The sequence below is a fragment of the Phyllopteryx taeniolatus genome, chromosome 22, assembly GCF_024500385.1.
Source record: "Phyllopteryx taeniolatus isolate TA_2022b chromosome 22, UOR_Ptae_1.2, whole genome shotgun sequence".
NCBI classification, from domain to species: Eukaryota; Metazoa; Chordata; class Actinopteri; order Syngnathiformes; family Syngnathidae; genus Phyllopteryx; species Phyllopteryx taeniolatus.
In genome coordinates, this window is record NC_084523.1 from 5,269,170 (window position 1) to 5,290,974 (window position 21,805).

Genomic DNA, 21,805 nt, shown 5'->3' on the forward strand with positions numbered 1-21,805 from the left:
TCCAAAAAACTTCATTTATTCTCCTCATCCTGAAAATATACAGCTATAAAGCATATAAAAAGCCATTGCGACACATCCACAAATTTGCTATGTACAGTATGAAAACACCAAATTACCTCTTTGCGTACGTGGAGACGGCGTACATACAGATTGTCAGGTCAAAAGCATTTCAGATAAGTGCACTCTGCTCAGATGAGCCGGTCTTGGAGGAAAAAGAAAAAAAAAAATACCACAAAAAATAACAACTCATCCTTTGGTCTGGCATATCTATTTTTTTTTTTTTTTTACTCCATAAAAAGCAATCACTCAGAAGTTACAACCTGGTTTCTGGATCTGGCGCCTGTGAACAAAATAGTTTGTGTGTCACTTTTGAAGTGAAATGCTTGTTTACAAAAAACAGAAAACATCAATAGGCGCTTTGCTCCTTAGCAAGAGTTGCCGTTCATTTGTCAGCAATATTTGATTATTTACAGATGTATTTACAGTTGGTCATCTTAGCATGCAACAGCGATAATAACTTCAACAGTAGTAAACTCGGAAAAGTGACGTCGCTGCAACGCAAGGTGTCCAGAATGCTCCACCGTGAATATATGGAATATAGTGAAGCGACATTATATACATACTATAGGAGAAGCTGTGCTGGAATATATTATACATACAAACAAACACAAGCGTTATGTTTTGTGATAACCGTACTCTACGTACGTGCAAACTCACCTCAGAGTCCATTCAAAAATTAAAAAAGCTATCACAAAAAGAACACGTCTACATACGTGTCGTTTATTCTGTAGCAATGATATCAATTCTTACTCATCAAATGTGTGACAAATATGGTTGTGTGTTTATTTCATCAAGTTGAATTATAATGAATATATTTTATATATGATTAGACTGAATAATTTGATAATCATTTGGATAATCCTTATTTGCAGCATTGATTAATAGATACAAATATATTCAAGTATGCAATCTACAATTTATGGGCTAACATGAACAAAACATACACGCGCACACACACACACACACAAGATGTAATGGATGCGTTGTGCATATAAAACGGCTGCGGTGTTGCAAACGCACCGTAACGTCAATGTGTGTAATACGTACATTTCGATCTCTGCTCCTGAGACCTCCTGCAGGGTGGTGCGCCGTGACCGTTGTTAGAATCTGCAAAACAAACAATTGATACGTGTATGGTACAAAAAAAAATACAGTGTTCCAAATCCCGCCATCACGACACACATTCAAAGACAGTAGCGTATCAGACCCGAGTGTAAAGCAGAGAGGCTTTAATGCTACATTTCTTAAAATTATTATTGGAAGCCACTGTAACTGTATGCACACTGCTCTTAAATGTAGGACAAATCAAAACTCCACTGAGTGATTCAATTCAAATGTATTGCACATTAAGTACAATCACCCTAACCCTAAATAAATACGCTTGTTAAAGATCAAATACAAATGTATTACACTCAAAACAATACAAGTGGAACTCGGCACGCATTCTTCCACAAAGCGACAACAAAGATCGGAACTTCCGAGTACCTTGTCGTAGCCGGACTTGTTTTGCCAGCGCTCGGGATGTTTGCTCAGGATGTGCAGCGCGGCGTCGTGCAGCGTCAGGAAGAACATGGACGGCCGGACTTCGTCATCAAAGAAGCTGCACTGGTGCAATTTCTCCAGGATGTAAGCTACGAGACCGCGCACGCAAAAACAATTGAAATACATACATTAAATACAACTGAAGGACACTTTTAAAAAATAAAAGGGGGTAATGAAACTGACTGAAGAATTTTCATTTTATGGAATTAATTACATCGCTTCCCCAATGAAGTACAGTAATACCTTGACATAGTTCTGAGCGCTCTAACGTACACTTTCCCCCCCGCTCACTCGGTCCATTTTTTGTTTTGCGTTGCAATTTTGGCACAGTATGCGAGAGTGAAATCCAGAATTGGACACTTACGATCACAGGCGACAATGTAGACGTCCACTTCGACGCGGACGAACTCTTTGAGCGCCTGCGGCAAACGAGTAGGGCGCGGTGAGAATGTAGCGTGGCGCGCGCGATCGACATATCCACTGACCGCTTTGAGACCCTTGAGAGCGGAGACGTCCAGGAAGGAGACGGCCGCGAAGTCCAGCACCAGACTGTGCAGGTCCACCCGGGGAACGATGATGTCGGCGGGAAGCTCGGCGTTCCAGTCCACGCGGCCGGGCGGCTCCTTGAAGTCCGTGGGCAGGTCCCGTTCCTCCGCGTCGCTTTCCGCTTCCGCCGACTCCTTGACGGGGCCGCACGAGGTGTTCAGGAAGCCGTTCTGGGAGGGGAAATATTTGCTCGCATCCTTATTCCGCATGTTTTCCCTCTCCACGAGAAGGCGCAATAGCTGCTGCTGCTTTTATGAAACGCAACAACAGTAGTAGGATTGATTTACTGCTATGAGTTATTCATTTTTTCCAATTGTATGGTAACACAACACAATAACTCATAACCTGTATATTTATTACACACGACCGCTGAGTCTGTCTGATTCCAAACCATTATCTAATCTTCATTGCGGTAAAGCTCTTTGCCGTTTTAAGTTGTAGTATTTATGACACTGGAGATTGTGAAAACTACGACTATCTATATTGTTGTTGTTGTTGTTGTTGTTGTTACGCCCAGCGAGATCTTATCGATAGCTTTCATCCATACCACTGGCCAAGGCCTCTTCCTCCAGTTGTTGGGAGAGAAAGCTACAAAATTATCATATAAAGCAGTAATGTTCAATAACACCGGACCATAAAGCGCATATACAGCGCATATAAAAAAAAAGAACAAGAAATCACAACAATACGCCACAGGCTGAATATTATATGCGCACTATGTTTCATTTATTGCAAAAGTCATCGGATGCCAATTTGTTGGAAGACTTTTCAAATGAAGTGACAAAAAACATCAAAAATATCAACATTTCCAAATGATTGGTTTATACATTTTACAAAGGAATACCATTCCGTTTTGTTTAATATTACATTTATTCATTTTACGTCATTACAATGACCACGACAACAAAAATAATAATAAGAATCAGAATAATAATAAAGTGTATGACCTAATTGCATCTCCGATCATAATTTGGGTGCTAATTAAAGTTAAATCACATCAATTTCATTTCATTACAAGTAGACAAAATGTTTTCAATTACAAACAAATAACTGTCATCCTATTTTGATCATTTATCCATTCATGTATTGATTTCTATTCTATTCTGTACACCAAATTACTACTATATATATGTATATAGATCATCAAATATATAATAAATCCAAAATACCTAACTGAGGCTACTTGCATCACTGTTTGCAAGTTTATGTCCCAAAATATTTGGGGCGCAAATGACTTTGTCACGCTTACAATATAATATTGAGTTGAATTACGGCGGAGTCATCGTATCAAAACGGGTGTGAGATAACCGGGCCTGGGTAAAATGTAATAACCCATTCATTTATGGAAATGCTTTTTCTACGTGAACAACTTATCGCTTACCGACGTCCACTGCAGATAACCTTTCTTTACAAGCTTCCGGATCAATCGCAGCGCCTTATTCCGCTTCCTGAGGATCCTCAGTGGATTAAATCCCACCTGTGGGAAATTTTAAGAGCCACCTTGGTTTGTCATTTACGACACTAAATCTCGTTGTATGGTACTTTTTTTTTCTTCTGGTATCTTGTAGAAGGCAAACTCATTATATTATTGCCGGATTAGGCGGAAAAAATAAACAACACCAAAAAAATTCTAAGACAGACTTACAGCTTCTACCAGTTTGCTCCTGAAGAACTCGATATTGGCAAAGAAGATTGGCGACGGGATTCGGAAAATCTTCACTCCTTCTGGCTCGTATATCTGGAGGAGAAATACGTTTGGATTTTACGTCAGCGGTGTTACCGACAGCCAATTGCGCCGTCGCCCGCTCACGTCGACGTAGTCCTTTCTGTCCTTGTAGATGTCGGTGCCGGGAATGTTGGCCAGCACGCTGCAGCGAGGGCTGAAATAGAACAAGTACAAACATTTTACAAAAGCGGCCAAAGCCGTGTCTAATGGACAAACGCCGTTTTGCCGCCATCCACAGGCAATTACGATGACCGGGTCATCGTAAGTCATACAAAACAGGGACTCCGTTGCCAATTTCATGCACATAAACCTGTCTCCGAATCCAAATGCGAGTGGCGTGACTAGCACGTGTTTTTTGGTCATATTGAAGTTATATGCACGCGATGACCACACAAAGGTCAATACTGGTCCAGATCAAGGTCAAATTCTTCGGGGCAGTCCGTCATTGCGCTCAGAACACTTTCTGATTCAGCGGTGCAACGTCGGGTCAACATCCCAGAAAGGGAACTTCGGAGCTTGCTGGATCTTTTGTCATTCCGCTTGGCTGACAGTCTATCTGCGTGTTAGTATACGTTAATGTTATTTATCGGCTTTCGTGAAATATTGATAGATGTCGCTATTGTTTGGATTTACACCACTATTACACTAAAACCTTGTTCCAATCCTTTCCCGCACAAAGACAAACATGGAGTTACCCCACTCGACTTTTCAGTGGCTCGTATTCAACTCTGCCAAGCAACATAATGCAACGTCCCCGCATACAGAAAAACAGAATATACTGTACGTTAGCGTCAATGGTCAGACACTGACAACTGAGCCCTGAGGACGACGCTGAGTACTTCCACGCCGAGTCCCGCGGCTAGACCGAGATCCAACCCCAGTAAGATGGCTGCGATGCACGTGCCCAACCACACCGCCTGTACGTAGACAAAAAAAAAAGTCTTGCTTGAATAGGATTCTCTTCCGGCTGCCGCGCGTCTGTCTGTAAATCGCTCCGCTTACGCAGTCCGCCTTGTCCCGCCTCCACAGGTAGGGCACCTCTCGAAACTGCGTGAGCATTCCCTTCAGGTTGACGATGACCACGGCGCCCAGCACGGACTGTCGGGAACGCGAGACAACGGGTGTGACAGACTCAACGGGAAAAACGGACACGAGGACGCCGACCTTCGGGAGGGGGTCCAGGAGAAATCCCACGGCCAAGGTGACGATCATCACGATGACGGCTGACAGCAAGCCGGCTACCTGAAGAGGTGCCGGTGATCAAAAGCGACAACAGAATGCATTGAATGAAAGGTGTGCTGGGCGTTCGTGCGTATGAATGAAGAGTGATTTTTGGATGACCTGAGTTTTCCCCCCAGTACTTTCCTGCACTGCACTCCTGGACAGAGCCGTACTGGCTGCGAAAGACTTGAAGGACGCTCCGAAAATGTTGCTGACTCCGAAAGCGATCAGCTCCTACCAAAAAAATTCAAACAATTCCAAAGACATTCACCGTGTCGTCTTGCGCTTTAAGCTTCCTGTACTTACAAATACAATAAGACAAAATCAAAAATCAAAAAAATCAAATAATAAGTCACATTTCTTTTTTTTTTTTTGTTTTTTTTCTATGCACCTGGTTTCCATCTATGGTGTAGTCGTGTTTCACAGAATAGACTTTAGCTACGGAGAAGGCCACGGCAAAACCCACTATGGCCATTGGGAACGCCTCCATGGCCGTGTCTTGGACGATGTGCAGGTTGGGGGCCAACGGAGGCTCGTACCTGACAAGCGACATCGCACACCGCAACTCTCTCAGCTCTGTTTTTCAATTCCATCCAACTTTTCACATCTTTTTAATGCTGAATTTCCCACCACTGATTCAACTTTTTTCTTCATACATTATGTGTTTACTTTGAAATTTCAAAAAAAAAATTAAAAAACAGCTAAAGAGTGCGTCTGCGTAATTTGTCTTCTTTAAAAGCTCACTGCTTGCATATGGCTCGGTTGGCTAAGGTCAGCGCCCAGCAAAACGTCTTACCCCTTCGGAATATGACCGACGACGTCCACGCCGTACTTGCTCCTGAAGTCGAACGCGTACGAAACGCCGCATGCGATGACGGTCTGAGGAACACATTGGCGTCTAAATGTTTGCAAACATCGTGAAATGATTTACAGCCATTTACTTTCCAAATGAAAGATAACCACAGCGCGAATTAATTCGTAAATCGCACGAGTCGCAATGAAGGTGAGTGTTATCGTGTTTGTGAGGACCCATCCTTCAGGTGGAACTGTGCCGTAAAGAGCCCCTCACCGTGATGACCTCAATAGGGATGGGAACGGGCAACTTGGCTTTAAATCGGTCATTCAGCTCCTTCACGACGAACACCGCCGCCATGATCACCAAGGAGATGACCACGTCGCAAACGTTGGTGGATTGGATCTTGTTGAAGATGACCTCCAGAGTCTGTTTCAAAAAAAATCATCAAGAAAAATAATCCTCATTATCACACACTGAGCTAACGCAAATCACAAGCTTTTTTTTCTTTCTTGGCTTACGTATATAATGGAGAGCGGTCCGCTTATTCCGGGGACTTGCAGGCCCAGCACAAACTTCAGCTGGGACACCAGGATGTGAATGGCGGCCGCGGTGGTGAAGCCGGACACCAGAGTGTCCGACAGGTACGTGACCACGAAGCCCACCTGCAGGATGCCCATCGCCAGCTGCCAGGCGCAAGTAGGTCGGCGTCATCGTTTCAGAGATATACTTCAAAATGCCGGAAATCCATCCCAATAAATTCTCAAAAACAAAAACGGTGAAAAATATGAATTCCATTCAGATTCCAAATGTCAAAAGAAACACGGCGATCCCTCTGAGCTCAAACGCTGGACGGAATAAGAAATATATTCATATTTTCATAAGGGAAAACTTCAAATTGGAATATACTGTAACCCTGCATAAAATATACACACAATTGTATTCTTATTCAGAATTTAGAGAACAATTTCAATCATTTCATTTTTCACATTTTATAATAAAGTTGTGCTCATACGCGTAGTTACATTTAAAGCGCTATTTAGACTTCTTTTTGCATTTTAATAAAACAATAAGAATTCAAATATACATAACATACGATCGATAAGACATTTGAAAATTATACAAATATAATGCTATCGAGACCAAAAAAAAGGAAGCCATTTCAAAAGCGACACATTTTCACCTGCATGATTCCGACGAGGAACGTGACAGACGAGGCCACCAACACTCTCTGCTCGTCCTTGGTGAGGCCTTCGAAACCTGTGATGTTAGCGGGCGGGCTTTCGTCCGGTACCAGCCTGGTGACCGACGAGCCGATCATCAGGCACAGCACCGGGAACGGACCTTCGGAAAACGGCACCGGAGGGTCACGACTGCGCGACGCCAAACGCGGCCGCAAAAGGAGGGCGGCCTCACCCGCTGAGATGTGTCTGGAGGTTCCCAGGAAAAAGTAGATGACGACGGGGAAGAACGCGGAGAAGAGGCCGTACCAGGGCGGAAGAGAAGCCAGGAGACAGTAGGCCAAACCTAAAAGACGCAAATAACATTACCCGTACGTTACAGCGTTACCACTTTACAGTCATTCATTCCGTGACCGCGCATCTCATAGCAACTTTCTCCATCGAAATGAATGGGAATAGCGATAATCCGTTCCAGACGCCCAAAAAATGTGTCGTACTCTACGGTATTACACTTTTTAAAACAGAAAATGATATTACTTCATAGTAATGACATAGAATGTACACAATTAAACAGTTGATGCTACGTTTTCTTTTGCTTCAATTGAAGACAATGTGCATATGTCACATTTCAGACTTCATCGCACATTTCCACCTGACCCCCAGTAACGGGCTGGAATACAAAAATATCAACACCGTAAAAAGGCTTTTAAACTATCAGTGCCCATTCTCAGTCTTTTGGCAAAAATGTTACACTGTTGTACAACGTCGTTCATAAAAGACAAAAATAAGACTCTCGCTCGCTCACTTCTCCAGATCAGAGGTAAAGCTACACGTACGGAGAATATCACAAAAAACACCACTTAACAGTTGAAACAAACCTTGCAGGACAGCGACGAGTCCGGTGCTGACGCCCGACACGATATCGCTCAGCAGCCACTCTTTCACTCGGTAGATCTTTATCCAGCCGATGATTGGCAGGAGGGACAAAACGGCATTTTTGGCACGTCTGGCGTCACACCTACGGCGATAATAAACGTGAGAAAAAAAATGCTCCAAATAACAAGTTCCAATCGGACCCACCGATATTGCTGACAGACACTTAACGCGTCTTAAAATTATCGGGGAGAGAAAAAGTTGCATACAACTTCAAAGTTCAAGTTTCAGTATTACGCAGGTGTGCTATTCAACTCTTCAAAGGTCAACATATTATCCATCAAAGTGTAAAGTGCCCTTACAATATGTCACTTGCTACCAAAGTTAGGGTATACTGCTTTCTTTTATTATGAACGGTGATTTACTTCTTTTTACACTTCAACAGTGCTGTCAATACCTTATTTCGCACAAATGAGTTGAGAATGTTAAAATGATATAAAAAAATAAATAATGCCTTTTTGAAACATGGAACTTTTTCATTTCTATGGGGAAAATGTCCTACGCAAGCACAAAAATAACGTGTACAAATGCTGGATTTTCGACCTTTTTTCCAAAGTAACTTTAATCTACTGAAAGTAGTTGAGCACAATCACCTCGTCATCTGTAAAGTGTCGAAGCGTTCTGAAGCGCGCCTTACGTGAAGTACTGCTTGACGTGCTCCAGCGTGGTCTTGCGGTGCCTGTAAACCTTCTCGTGCTCCTCGGCGAACGACTCCTCCGAGTACAGGGAGCGCGCCACCGCGTACCGGTTGGCCCCCGCTTGCATGACGGCCGCTCGCGCTACCTCCGAGGACCTGTTGCTGCCGAGATCCGTTAAAGCGCAACAACAACTGTGAGATCACCTTTGAACACCGTGAACAACAAAGGTCCAGATGGGAGAGCGCGCGAGGTCTGGATCACTTGTCAGATCTGATAAAGAGAGAGCGATGCCAGAGAGTGCTGCTTTCAATGAATCACTTCCTTTAAACATACAATAGAAAGCACCTTTACTTTATGGGGGTCAGTCCAGATTTGGAGGACATTTTCTCTGTGCCCGGTGAACGTGTGTAAAGTATAGTTGTCCTGAGAAAAAGGTTTTCCTAAAAGTGATTCCTAAACAAGTTGGAAATCAGGTTCTCGGGGTAGGACTTTGTTGATGTCTTCCTTGTAATTGTTGAAACATTTTCTTTTATATTCCTAACTATACTCTGAACTTGTGACCTATTACTATAAGCTTTTTTTGCTATCTAGAGGAAGAGAAAAAAAAAAGGGAGCTGCACGGCTCAGTAGAAATGACATTGGGCTAATTGGTATGACCGTGTGGAGTGTGTCCCTCAAACAAACTCAACCCTGTTACTCGTATAATCGGGAAAATACTGTACATTATTAATGGTTTTCTTTTTTGGCCAAATTGTACTGTCTCGCCCAGTTCATTCTGACCACTTAGCACGGCAGCAAACTCAGCTAGCGTGTATTCTTGAGCAAAAACTAACATAAGCGTTGATATGCAACACTGTTAGTGCAACATCCGATTTGCATTTCGATTACCTTTATTTGAAATTGAAAATGACTTATTCAGTGAGCAAATTTTGAAAGAAGTTTTTCAGGTGCCCGAGTATTACACAATACAGCAAAATACGAGATGATAAACCAAATTATGATGGCTTATTATCTGTTTTTCTTGAAGTCGTTCCAAAATATACTAAATAATTGCTCTGATTGTAAAAAATGTTGGTCCCTAAATTATCCTCCTGTTCTGGAATGACGCACCTAATATCTTATTGTGCGGTCACGTACCTGATTGAGTGCTACAAATCCAGACTTTCCACTGGCCTCGCCTCCTCCTCCAGCATTTGGAGCGCAACTGTGACAGCCGGCTGTTCAGCCATCAATAAATTACGCCGCAGTCGCTACTCCCGACTGTAATTATTAACAGTAATCACGATGGGATCCCTTGTGTTTGGATGCCTGCCTTATCCTTGACCATTGTTCTCTCAGATATCTGGCTTCCAAACTGTTCCGCGGTGTCGGCCTTTCCGCCCCTGGAGGAGGGACGGGACGGGTCAGGCCATTGTTAGGAAGTGGAAATCCAGGAGCCTTTTAAGCTGGGTGGGGTGGGGGGGGGAAGCTACCAAAGGTCAACAACAACAACAACAACACTGCGTTTGGATATTTTAGATTTACGACGTGGAAATGCTGCAGAAAGGGCCCCCGAAACATTAATCCCGTGGCAGATACTGCATTCCACGATCAGATCACGAGGTGAAAAGGCAAATGACATTGCTTTTGGCCTTACCAAAGATAATCACCTCGGATTGATTGTCTGTTTTGACTCTCGTGTGAATATAAATCAGATAAACAGATTTTCCATACCACTAGAAACCACACAAACACATCGAAAACCAAAGCCGCTAGCGGTGGGGAACGAGCCCTCGCAACACCGTTTGCGTGGTAAATTGTCAAAATAATCATCAAACTTTGACGCCCACTAAATGATGGGCAGATAACAGAGCCTTGTGGGATTCCGTGACTCAGAGCAAAATCCTTTCAACATATTATGTACTGTATATCGCTATATTTGATTTTTTTCCATTTGTAAAGATGCATTTCCATGTTAGAACAGGTTATATTGCATGAGATGATAATATTGTGGCCAGTGTGTGTGTGTGTGTGTGTGTGTGTGTGTTTGTGTGGGAGGCTGCTGCTCAAGAGTTTCAGTGCATTTGAGCTGGAATGCAAACACGCACAGTAAATTGTGCGAATGACCTTACTGAGATGTCTGCCCGGAATCAAGTTAGTTCACAACAGTGATTCATGTGTGTGTGTGTGTGTGTGTGTGTTTGCGCAGGTGTGTGTGTGTGCATGAAAAAAAAAGGAAACATAAAGTTGTGTGTTTTTGATTGCCACCTTTCAAATGAAGTGAGACATGAAATCTTTTAAGCGTGTATCTGTTCACAGTGCATGTATGTCAAGACTACATGAGGGTCAGTGTGCTCTCAAATGCAGCAGGTGGCGCTATTTTTCATTTCAAATAAGGTACACGTCTCAAGGCAATTTCATTACATTTTCTTGTTTTATGTTTTCATATCTATGGTTAGTAAGTTATTATACATTTGTTTTTTATTGCTTTCAACATTTTGTTAGCAACGCTGATTAAATGTGTTTTTAGACTTGCATAATAAATGAGTATTAAATAATAATACCTGCGAAGACTCATACAGAAACATATTTGATTGTTTTCACCGTTTTACTACGAACAATATGCTTACATTTGAAATACAATTACATTACATTTAATCATTGTATAGCAATAAGTATGAACACGATAAAGTGAAAAGAAAACTAATCATTTTTGGAAATTTCTTTTCACATTTTACAAACTTATTTTTACACTTGGATAATATTGAATGATGAAATATCAACAATTAAGAATTAGGGAAAAAACAGTCTTCAGATATCCGTCGCTTAAAAGGCAAGTACCGCACCATCGACACGGATCACCTGTCTGTACGTTTCGCATTGTGTGTGAACATTAAGCCAGCAGACTTTTGTCATGCAAGTTATGTGGTTCGCTTGAATAGATGTTATTTCATTCTCCTTTGCTTTTTTGTTTTCAGTAGTTTCAGAGTGGTTCGTCAACTGACATTAAACAGTTTGAAGCCTCTTTTTTGAAGACTCAAAGTCAGGTCACTAGTATCAGAATGTTATCCCAAAATTGCAACGACAGAGATGAGAGGACATAGGACTGCGTCCGCGCCAAACGGCAGAACAATAATCTTTGACATTTAGAATAGGATTGCTTGTGTCCAAGTTACAATCATTGCTCTGTTTGTTAAAGCGAGAATCCTAAGCAATTCTTTCTTTATTTTTTGACCCAAGAACTTCCTACACAGATTAATGTCCTGAATTACAAACTTTCCACCTCATGTTACTGTGTTTATTTGTACGTGCAGGACAACGTGATTCGGTAGTGCGATGTTTACATAATGTACAGAGAATGGTTATTATGCCATTAACAGTGATAAGCAAAATTGGATGTGATTCGTCTCAGGAGACCTCAGCGGCATGCAGTAAATGTTTGTGAGCAGTTGGCTATTAAATCATTACATCAGCCATTCATTTATTGGGGAACAATAGCGTTGGAATCAATGATGGGTGGATCAAGGTTTATGCGATGCTAAAAATAGGTAAGCCGTGTTAAAGATAACTTTTGATTTCTCTATATTCTTAAAGCTAACTTTTTGGGGGAAAAAAAAAAGAAAAAAACTTTATTAAAAAAGAAATAAGAAGAATTGTATTGTTTTTCTTTTTTTTAGATCTTTTTTTATTTCTTTTAAATATTATTGTTTCTTTTTAAAATCAATATCTATCTTTTTCAAAACATTTATTATTTTCTTTATGAAGTTATATTTCTATATCTTTTTTCAAATATGTATTCTGTTTTATTATTAAAAACATATTTTGCATCTTTTAAAAATAGTACTTTGTTTTCTTTTTTCAAAATATTTTCTCCTTTCTAAAAATGCCTATTCTGTTTTAAAATATTTACTTTTCAAAATATTCTGTTTTGTTTCTCATCATCATAATAGCACCAAATGGTGCTAATAATAATAATAAACTGTCATTCCAATGCAGGCCATAAATAAAACCTTATTTACCTTATTTTAACTCCAACTGAGGTGCCAAATATTCCAAAAGCTTCCATTATGATTTAATGCCACTGCAAAACAACAACAAACAAACTGTCAATGAAAAGTGAGCATTGATAAAACTTAATATCGATTTTTTTTTTCCCTCCTTCAAATTCAACTCTTCTACTGGATCTCGTGACATATAACTAATAAAATGTCCTGTGTTTTTTGTGCGTTTGATTTGCCTTGATCTGGCATGTAAATCATTTTTTTTTAATGTGACTTTGACCTAACCTGCCCTGATAATTACAGTGGTTATAACCACAATTAGACGCACACAAACTTAGGCCCGTTTACAATCATTTCGGGACATTCATTTAGTGTTTACCCGTTGCATTTCTGCACCGAACCACCCCGGTATTGTGTCCTACTATACATGTGAGGAACCTAAACGTTACGTCAAGAAACACGTAGTGATGAATGTTATCTTTGCGTCTGACTGAACCCATTTCAACATAAAAGATTGGTCTTGAAAGGTCCAGATTACAATAACCATAAGAGCCAGAGTTATGACCATGCTTTGTACAAACTTTTTATATGTTTACTCAATTGACAGGTGATTATTTCCCCCAATAAATAGTGGGGCAATAAACCGCACCATAGAGATAATGACAATTGTTAACATGACATACTCTACATGAGCATCTGTTTAGAGAGATAACATTTACTGTACTGATAAAGGAGAGATTTAGCTGAAGTTAATAGTTAATAATTTTGGAAGATCTTTAGTATAGTATAGTAGCAGTTAAAATGTCACTTACTGATTTGGAAAGGTCAGCCAACTCATGTTCAGTCCTAATAAATGTCTCCTCCGTTCATCCGTACCAACATAACCCAAGTGCGAAAACTGTGTGCGTGCACCAAGCTACCAAAATGGTGCATTTTCCTGCGGTAACGATAGGAGAAATAGGCCAACATATCGGACTGGGTGGCAGGTGTTAAGAGCGAGCGGAGGGCCGCTCGGGTTCCCGCTCGGTGGGTGCAGCGCTCACGTTTCCGAACAGAGTAAACATTGTTCCGAGCGTCGCGTGGAACCGTGTTGGCACACACACTTTTAGAGATTTCCAGGCTTGACCTCACGGTCAAAGTGCACATGTGCATGCGAGCCGGGGAAGAAAATCATTAGGGACAGTGGGATTTATTTGCTTTTGAAAGATATGGTTGACATTCAACGACATGTGTTTATGTCTTGGCTCCGGAAAAAAAAATTCAGACCACAGCACAATCATCATTATTTATAGATATTGTATATGTTGTTTTCTAAAAATATACTGAAAACTCCCAAACTCCAAATCCAAATATTTTCATGTAGAGTAGAGCATTTTTTGGAAATGCAAAAAATGAAAAATGGTCAAACTACCCAAAAAAACTGGAGTGTTTTTTTTTTTTATACATATATTTTTGTTCTGCATTTATTTATAATAATGATAATAATATATTTTTGAATTACTACATTAAATTAAGTCAATTAATTAAAAAAACATTTTCAGATACTTACAAATAATTACAAATATATGAAATAACACATTATTAAATTTGATTCATGATAACATTACCAATTTCGTATTGTAAATTACTATTTTTATAAAGGTGATTGAAATTGATACATTCTGGCTGAAGTAACCATAAATGGTCCCTTGGTCCAATCTTATTATTATTATTTTTACAAATGACATTATTATTATGATGACTATTATACGTCTTAACTTATCCCACATTGGATGGGCAAAATAGAAACAGCTCTCAGTACAATGCAGTGCAGTTCTACACCGCTGCATACCATCAGAATACACATTGTCAGATTATTTTTTTGGAATGTATGTATTTTTATTATTATTCACTGGTAACGTTGGGTGTATATGAGGCCGCGGTGTGGCCTTATAGATTATCTTAGTTTGGCCAAGTTTATCAGATTGTGAGCATGGTTAAGCAATTTGCCTGCTTTGCGCAAATCTCGCACCACATCCACGTTTCTTTAAGTACGCGAAGGGTGCACTTTATTTCCAGGACTGTCAGCATTTTGGACAGTTTTCATGCTTATAACACTAATAGATAGATTTCATACAAAAACAAGCAACTGCATCCCTGTTTTAAAACCTCTGATCCCAACTTTAGTGTCATGGGAAAAGAATAAGTAACAAACAACAATTCTCATTTACTTTTGGATTAAACATCTAACTCAAAATGGCATTCGTCTATTGCATTCAAATGTATTTATTCATAAATACTTACAGTAGGTGACCTTGATGAGATTCTTTGTATGGAAAATGCTGGAATATGACAGACGCTGGGAAGCATAATAGACGTGTGGTTAGTGGTCTGTGCTTTTGAATTTTAAAAAAACAACAACATATACACACACACACACATATATATATATATATATATATATATATATATATATATATATATATATATATATATATATATATACACACACACACACACACACACAACTAAATGGCTCCCACAAAAGTTATTGAGAAAATTAACACTAGGTGTCAGTACAGTACCAGGTTTCAACCAGGCAGCTGCTGAAGAACCTAAAGTGAAATAAACATTCATGATAACATTTATTTACTATGCATTTCACACATTTCTTGACTTTTTTTTTTTTTTGGGGGTATAAATGAGCGGAAGTGTGCGGTTTTAAGAACCCGAGGCTGTAGTTGTACTCAAAACGTAGCGTTGGGGCCGCTGCGAACAAACGAGATTTGGTTCCCCTGGATAGAGCTAACGAAATCCACAGTGATTAGCGTTTGATGAGCGACTTCAAACCGCAGCTGGCCTGAAGCGGAAACGGCGCGTGGTCGGCTGCCGTGGCCACCGGAGACCACCGCATTTTAAACATCTAAGCACATGTATCTTTAGCTTGGAGATGTGATGGATGGGGTGTCTTTTGTAGTGTTTAAAGCCGAATTATAATAAAATCGAGAACCAAACATAAATTATTACTTACCTGTGTTCCATACTTGAATTTCTTCTGGTTCTGGAGGCTTTCGGCTCAAACGCTACAAGGACTGGGAAACACTTCGGAACGTTTTTGGACTAGTGTTGCGTAAATACGTTTAAAAGCGTGATTAAAAGAATTTGGTGTGTTACAAATCCAGCCCTGACCTCACAGATGATCTTCTTGATGAACACACAACAAACTGCCGCACTTTTTTTTCTTTGGCTTTCTGGGCTTCTGTGTAAAAGATAACAGCTAGATTAGCATAAAAATAACATGAAGGGGGGGGAGCGGTCCAAATACAAAGATAATTGTGAAGATAAACAGTCAAGGAGGGGGAAAAAAAGGCAAAACCAGATTACAGTGTGCGAGACAATCATGCTAATCTTCTAACGAAATGGCACTTTTCAGGAAATTATGTTAATCTCCCAGTTCACATTGGAAGCATTGTCATTTTTGGTACTTCTAATGTTCCCAAAGCATTTGATCACACTAATCCTGATTGAGTATTCACCGTTTGAGCAGACTGATCTTGTGGAGCTGTTTTTAATGTCTTCACATACTGACAAAAAACACAATTTCTCACTTTTTAGCGTTGCCAATCTGTCCAGTAGGCAAGGTTCAAATTTGATAGCAATGGAACTAAAGCTCGCTTTCTAAGGATCCCTAGAGATGTCTAAATTGACCCCAAAATGGCCAATTCAGACCAAAACTGCTGACCTCTGGGCAAGCAGCCCATAGCAAATACTCAAGTTTCAGATTTTGAGGATGGAAAAGCCCTCAAAACGGCAATATATTCGACACGGTGCCCTGCACCACTGTGGACATTGAGATTTCCTAGGAATGTCGCAGAAGTGAACACTTGAAAATGTCAACACGAGAAATTGGACTATTAGTGTTGTTGCTATGGCTGTTGTTGTACCCATTCTTCTCTTTTGCCTATTTTTATGTTTCCTACCTTGTGAAATCATTGTTATTATTGTAGGCAATCAGTAACATGATCGGTGACTTCACATAAATTCATACGTTATTAACAAGAACATACAATTCCAGGCAATTAAGCAACTTTGTTATTTGTGTTTTAAACTGCATCCATTCAGATGAATCAGTAGCCAAGTAGCTTGCAGGTCGCAAAAGCTTGCTGACCCCTGGCCTACGCTAAGAACATTTCAAGAGAGCCTAATAACACCTCAGAGGAATTCTTGTAAGAAGCCCCCCAAATTAAACCCACAAATGATCATAAATAAGAGGAAAAGATTCCCCACCCGTGGCTTCTCTTCAAGAGACTCCGATACAAGAAGCGGTGTTGCGGGACTTCAAAGAAGTTACGGTAAGGGACAGCCCTACTGGGGACCGTGAGCTACTTGGGAGCTGATGAAATGGGCTGGCTTCGAAATAGAACGTTCTTATGCAGGGGTTGCGCTTTGAGGGTCGTGAATAGTAAATTAATAGCTTAATCGCGGCTACAGCGGGCTGTGATCAAGTGGGTCAAAAAAAAAAACAGCCAGGCACGCTTTCAATCACACCACATTTTGCATCACACAATACAACATTTTCCATGATGTAACATCCTATTGTCACAGAATTCAGGCAAGTGAGAAGCATTTTAAAGAGTGTTTCCGTGACAACAGCGAGACATTTTCAAAGACAAGCGAGTGTTTGACAATTTTACTTTATTCAGGTAGCAGCATCTGTCAGCCCTCCCGTCCACGTCGCGCACACGCAAAATCGCTCTATCACACACACGCACGCACACAAAACATACTGTACGTTAACACACACACCTGCATGACGGCTCTTCTGCGCCTCCTTTTCTTTTGGGGGGGGGGGGGGGGGGGAAAGAGTGAGAGGAAAAGAAGGGGGAGACAGTGGCCTCTAGTTTCACAACAGTATAAATTAAATACAAAATTGAGTGAATGACAAATATGCTTCAAATCAACTCTGAATTCAGTTCAAACAAAAACTGACATTAAGCAAGACCAAATAAAAAAATAAACAAATGCTCTCAGCACAAAAATAAAAACTTTATTCAATTCGTAAAGAAACTAATTCAAACTGAGCATGATGTATCTCCAAGCACAATCTCTGATTGAGCCCTTGTATTGGATCTCATAAGATTATGTCCAAATGTAAAGGCTTGTTTTTCCTGCGCTTTTATGCCTTCAGACCTCATTATTTCATCTAGTGCGGGCTTTAGCAACCGTTAGATGTGCAGAAAAAAAAAAAGGAACCCTCAAAACCCTCAAAAACAAACAAACAAAAAAACACTGCCGTAAGTCGTTAAGTACTAATTTGTCATCAAACTGGAGGCAAGAGTGAAAAAAGTAGGAAGGAAAGTAGCAGAACTGTGTTTGTACTGAACACAGTGGCTTGGGCAGAAAATATTCACACACGCACGACACTGGAGCACGCTTACGCCGGGTGAACATTTTCATTGCCTTTTGAAGTGGGGAGGACGGATTGTGATTTGTACCCGCAGCTGATTGGCCGGCCGGCTGCTCGCTTGAATCGTCTCTGTGCTGAGCGATTTGTCTCGGCGGCGCGGTCCAAAAATGCTTTTTTGAGTGCGGCCGTGGCGCTTGGATGGGGTCCGCGCTGCGCAAACTTGTCACTTAATCGATTTCCAGGCCCGACTCGCACGCGCGCACCTGCACGTGCGTCCGCAAGCGTGCTCACGTCGCTTTTTTTCCTCCCGCATCCGAGCGGGAGGTTGACTATTTCCCGGATCCGACAGTGAAAGCTCCGATCCGTACGCAGCGCACTTAAGGTCGACATTTTTGAAGGAGGTCCGAGTCCGGTCCTCTGACCTCGCGAGGGCCGTCTTTTCCGCGCCGTGCCTCGTTACCCTCGCGCCCCCCCCCCGATATCTTACCGAGTCAGTACAGTCGCTCACGGCTCGGGGGACGCGAGGGCCCGCAGTGGCTAGCTGTTGTTCTCGGCCGTCATGTACTTAAGAGCGGCGAAGCCGTAGCGCCGCGACATGTTCTGCTGGAACTCCTCCTTGAGGGTCTTGAGGCAGACCCGGTACTGCTTGTTGGAGCGGAACTTGGTGATGTCGAAGCTGGGGGCGTGGGGCATGTGGATCATGTACGCATTGGGGAGGACCACAAATTCGTATTCCTGTGGCGAGAGGGGGAGGGGGGGAAATAAGAACACGGTTTCAACCTCTTATCAGTGGCTAATAAAGGTCATCCCTCCATTTTCTGTGAAGCTTGTCCTCATGAGGGTCGCGGCAGAGCTGGAATTTACCCCAGCTGATGTGGGCGAGAGGCGGTGTTTTGGAAAGCTCTTTTTTTTCTTGTTTCCCCCCAAAAAATGGCTATTCTATTAGGCTAACAGTATAACAATAGCTATAGTAGTGTGGGTTTCATTGGCCTTCATTAAACGTAAGACGCATAGAAAGAATTTTTGCACTTTTGCTAACGAGTTGTTGTGCCTGTGAAAAACAACTTTTCTTTAGGACATCGTAATTTAACGCATTTCATTCACATTTATCAACAATTATTTTAACGAGACATTTCATGAAGCTTGTAAGACTGAATTGTCAATCATTCTCAAACAAATATAACTGATATGAATGAAGCCCCCAAAAGGCAAAACAAGGCCCACAGCTCTGTGGAAAAAGTCATCACAATGATTATATGAAAGTGGTATGTCACTCAGCAGGAAGTTGACCTCTGCAGAGGTCAAACTGTTAACAAAAGAGGGACAATACATCGCAGATGAATGTATTTGTTTGGAAGCTAGCACGCTATTTCCTCGACGCAACGGATGGGTGTTGGCGTGTTGCCATTATGATTATCTTGGGATGGTGGACTTGACCTTGACCTCCTATTTTTTTTAAAAACAGTCTATAGTGGTTGTACAAAATCAGCCACTGAGACAGACATTGAGGAGAATGTAAATCATCACATATGGCTTCAATGTCTGACCACGTCTTTGGAGCAGTAGTACTCAAAGAGTGAATTAATAAACGTCCGCAGACCGTTTCATTAATAAAGCGACCTTTTAAAAAAAGATAGCTATGAGCTAGTGGAAGTGAGGGTGCGTCTCTGACCTGGGCATCCAGCTCCATGATGTGCGCCACCTTGTTCCAGCCGAAGCCCACGAAGCGGCGGTCGTACTCGGGGCTGTCCCGCCTCACCATGACGTACGGCTCGAAGTCGGCTTCCCACTCCACCCGGTAGGGCGTGGTGGCCGTCCGCCATTTGGCAAAGTTCGTGGGTGCGTGGCCTTTGGTCCACACGTGGTACCTGGATTGTCCGAAATTAGCCGACCAAAAAATTACAAATGCTATTTCTTTCCACGTGAATCGTAAAGTTTTGATCCGACTTGTTCTTGCCGCAACAACCTGGAAGTACTTCTAAATCCTACAGGCGCTGTAATCATTTTATAACTGTGAAGCATCCTCGTAACAAACTGTTGGGGATGGAATTTCAAGAGCGCCATATTTTATTCAATCTTTTTTACTCACTGTGGTCAAACCACATCTGATCTTTGCTTTTTTGTCTAAGAAAGTTGAGCAGCTGATGTTACCTGAAGGTGAAAAGAGTTCCCATGTCCAGCTGAGAAAGCAGCTCGGCTTTGGATTTCGGGTAGGACAGGCGATAGCGCAGCGTCTCGAAGGCCGGCACCACTAGTGCTTTCTTGGTGTTGGCCATGTCGAGCTGCACAACCGACTTCCTGAAAGTAGGCACAAAGGCTCGCATTATTAGCAAACTAGCAACAGCACAGATGCAATTTTTGGGGGGAAAACTAAGAGTGCTAACCTGAGATAGTCGTAGAGGCCATACATGGGCAAGAAATCGATGTCCGACAGAAACATGTAAGGCGTGTTGACGTGCCGCATGGCGACGTTTCGCAAAAGGTTGACCGGGTAGAACTGTCCCTCTTTGTAGACTACGTGGTAGCCCACGTTCCCTCGGCTCATGAGCACCTCGGAGCCCTGAGCGTAGCGCAGGAACTGCTGGGCCTCTGCGTCGGACAGGTAGAGGGCCAAGCTGATGGGGCCTTCCCAGTGCTTACAGATGGCCTCCAACATCTGAAGTCTAAGCAGCAGACGACACAAACCGTTAACTAAAAACAACAGACAATAAGTATATTCTTTCACAGTTGCTAATTTATTACATCACTGCCTCTACAGTAACGGTTTGGCTTTGTAACAGCTTATTTTTCAAATGGGGAAATGGTCTTCTATTCTGGACTGTCAAATCTTTTGCATTTACATAACAAGCATCCGTTTGTCGCTTACTTCCGTTGTTTTCGTTTTAAAATACGACTCGTGAAAATTCTCCCCGTCATCTATATTCCGGCAGTGTCCATTCAAAAGCCCAGACGATCTTATTTGTTCAACCAAACGTGTCCATCCGTCTTCTTCCTGTTGCCCCAGCATGCTTCCTGCTTGAGTAAGCCAACAAGTCACATTCTGACTTTGGATTTTTCTTCTTTTTTTGCAGAGTACACGAAACCGTTTTTGGTTTACCATAAATGATCCGTTAACTGTTATTTTTCAAACTTTTTAGTGGAATCAGACTCATTTTGAGGGGATATGAGCAAAAACCAAAGTGCCACAGAAAAAAAAGGATATTTCATAGTATAAGGCACGGTAACATTATGCAGTTTGAACATTAACACTGTGCTTAAATGTACTAAAATAAATAATGATTCCATTAAAATGTGCCGCACATAAAAAAAAATCCAAAATACATGTTTAAGAATAAAATGCAAATGTATTGAACATCAAAGTTAAATACAACTGAACTGTATTTAGTGATTCTATCACATACCACTAGAGGGGGCCCCGCGTACAATTAGTGGTATTATTTAACCTTTTCAAAACTTGGGAATTGAGTCTTTGCTGTCAGGAGCGGTGGTGTGAAACGGTACCTGTCCATGGAGAGCTGCGCGACTAGCGTGACGTCCGCGTTGTCGGGCGTGACTTCGTACTCGTAGTGGAGGAAGTAGAGGTGCGTTCTGTGGACGGTAAATCGCTCGCGGCGGAACTCGTAGCACGGGTCGTCTTCGTCCAGCTCGGAAAGCGTCTTCTGGAGCTACGGGGTGGGGGTTGCACACTTTAAGCAATTACTTACAATTTAACTGTAATAAATATGTCAAACATTTTAGGATGGCACCTGGGGAAAAAAAAAAATTATAATAATGAAAAAAATTAAAATAAAATATATAT

At 41.6% G+C, this 21,805-nt stretch overlaps 2 protein-coding genes across 12 annotated transcripts in view; both read right to left on the reverse strand.

The window, feature by feature from the left end:
- On the reverse strand, nucleotides 1–17,132 carry LOC133472287 (chloride anion exchanger-like). Of its 6 annotated transcripts, XM_061762880.1 has the most exons (23): nucleotides 15,631–17,132; nucleotides 15,185–15,214; nucleotides 14,904–14,958; nucleotides 12,639–12,700; nucleotides 8,640–8,801; nucleotides 7,948–8,087; nucleotides 7,305–7,415; nucleotides 7,072–7,232; nucleotides 6,410–6,574; nucleotides 6,165–6,317; nucleotides 5,892–5,974; nucleotides 5,487–5,634; nucleotides 5,216–5,329; nucleotides 5,039–5,116; nucleotides 4,877–4,972; nucleotides 4,685–4,791; nucleotides 3,959–4,028; nucleotides 3,794–3,886; nucleotides 3,530–3,625; nucleotides 1,967–2,318; nucleotides 1,546–1,691; nucleotides 1,108–1,167; nucleotides 1–340 (listed from the first exon to the last, which is right to left on the reverse strand). In XM_061762880.1, exons 4-23 carry the CDS (start codon nucleotides 12,683–12,685, stop codon nucleotides 314–316), a joined length of 2,409 nt encoding a protein of 802 aa, XP_061618864.1. In that variant the 5' UTR covers nucleotides 12,686–12,700; nucleotides 14,904–14,958; nucleotides 15,185–15,214; nucleotides 15,631–17,132; the 3' UTR covers nucleotides 1–313. The 6 variants fall into 6 exon arrangements, with proteins under 6 accessions (XP_061618864.1, XP_061618867.1, XP_061618863.1 ...); XM_061762883.1 differs by lacking the exons at nucleotides 15,185–15,214; nucleotides 15,631–17,132 and having other exon boundaries at nucleotides 1,967–2,021; nucleotides 2,088–2,318; nucleotides 14,904–14,952; XM_061762879.1 differs by lacking the exons at nucleotides 14,904–14,958; nucleotides 15,185–15,214; nucleotides 15,631–17,132 and adding an exon at nucleotides 13,433–13,896.
- A 312-nt stretch (nucleotides 17,133–17,444) lies between these two features.
- Nucleotides 17,445–21,805, reverse strand: part of large1 (LARGE xylosyl- and glucuronyltransferase 1) — a 160,615-nt gene continuing 156,254 nt past the window's right edge. For all 6 annotated transcript variants that reach the window (XM_061762887.1, XM_061762889.1, XM_061762886.1 and 3 more), the window contains 5 exons: nucleotides 21,508–21,671; nucleotides 20,391–20,669; nucleotides 20,158–20,304; nucleotides 19,679–19,874; nucleotides 17,445–18,741 (listed from right to left, as the gene is read on the reverse strand). In XM_061762887.1, the coding sequence (XP_061618871.1) occupies nucleotides 18,544–18,741; nucleotides 19,679–19,874; nucleotides 20,158–20,304; nucleotides 20,391–20,669; nucleotides 21,508–21,671 (984 nt within the window). In that variant the 3' untranslated portion in view covers nucleotides 17,445–18,543. The remainder of the gene's footprint in view (nucleotides 18,742–19,678; nucleotides 19,875–20,157; nucleotides 20,305–20,390; nucleotides 20,670–21,507; nucleotides 21,672–21,805) is intronic.

Bases quoted from the DNA above. Each gene is read 5' to 3' on its own strand.
- LOC133472287 (XM_061762880.1), bottom strand. From the start codon at position 12,685: ATGGAAGCTTTTGGAATATTTGGCACCTCAGTTGGAGTTAAAATAAG. The intron at 5,330-5,486 runs GTGCATAGAAAA...TTTTTTTGGTAG, and splicing joins ACACCATAGATGGAAACCAG to GAGCTGATCGCTTTCGGAGT. The intron at 4,792-4,876 runs GTAAGCGGAGCG...GTCTACGTACAG, and splicing joins GGCGGGACAAGGCGGACTGC to GCGGTGTGGTTGGGCACGTG.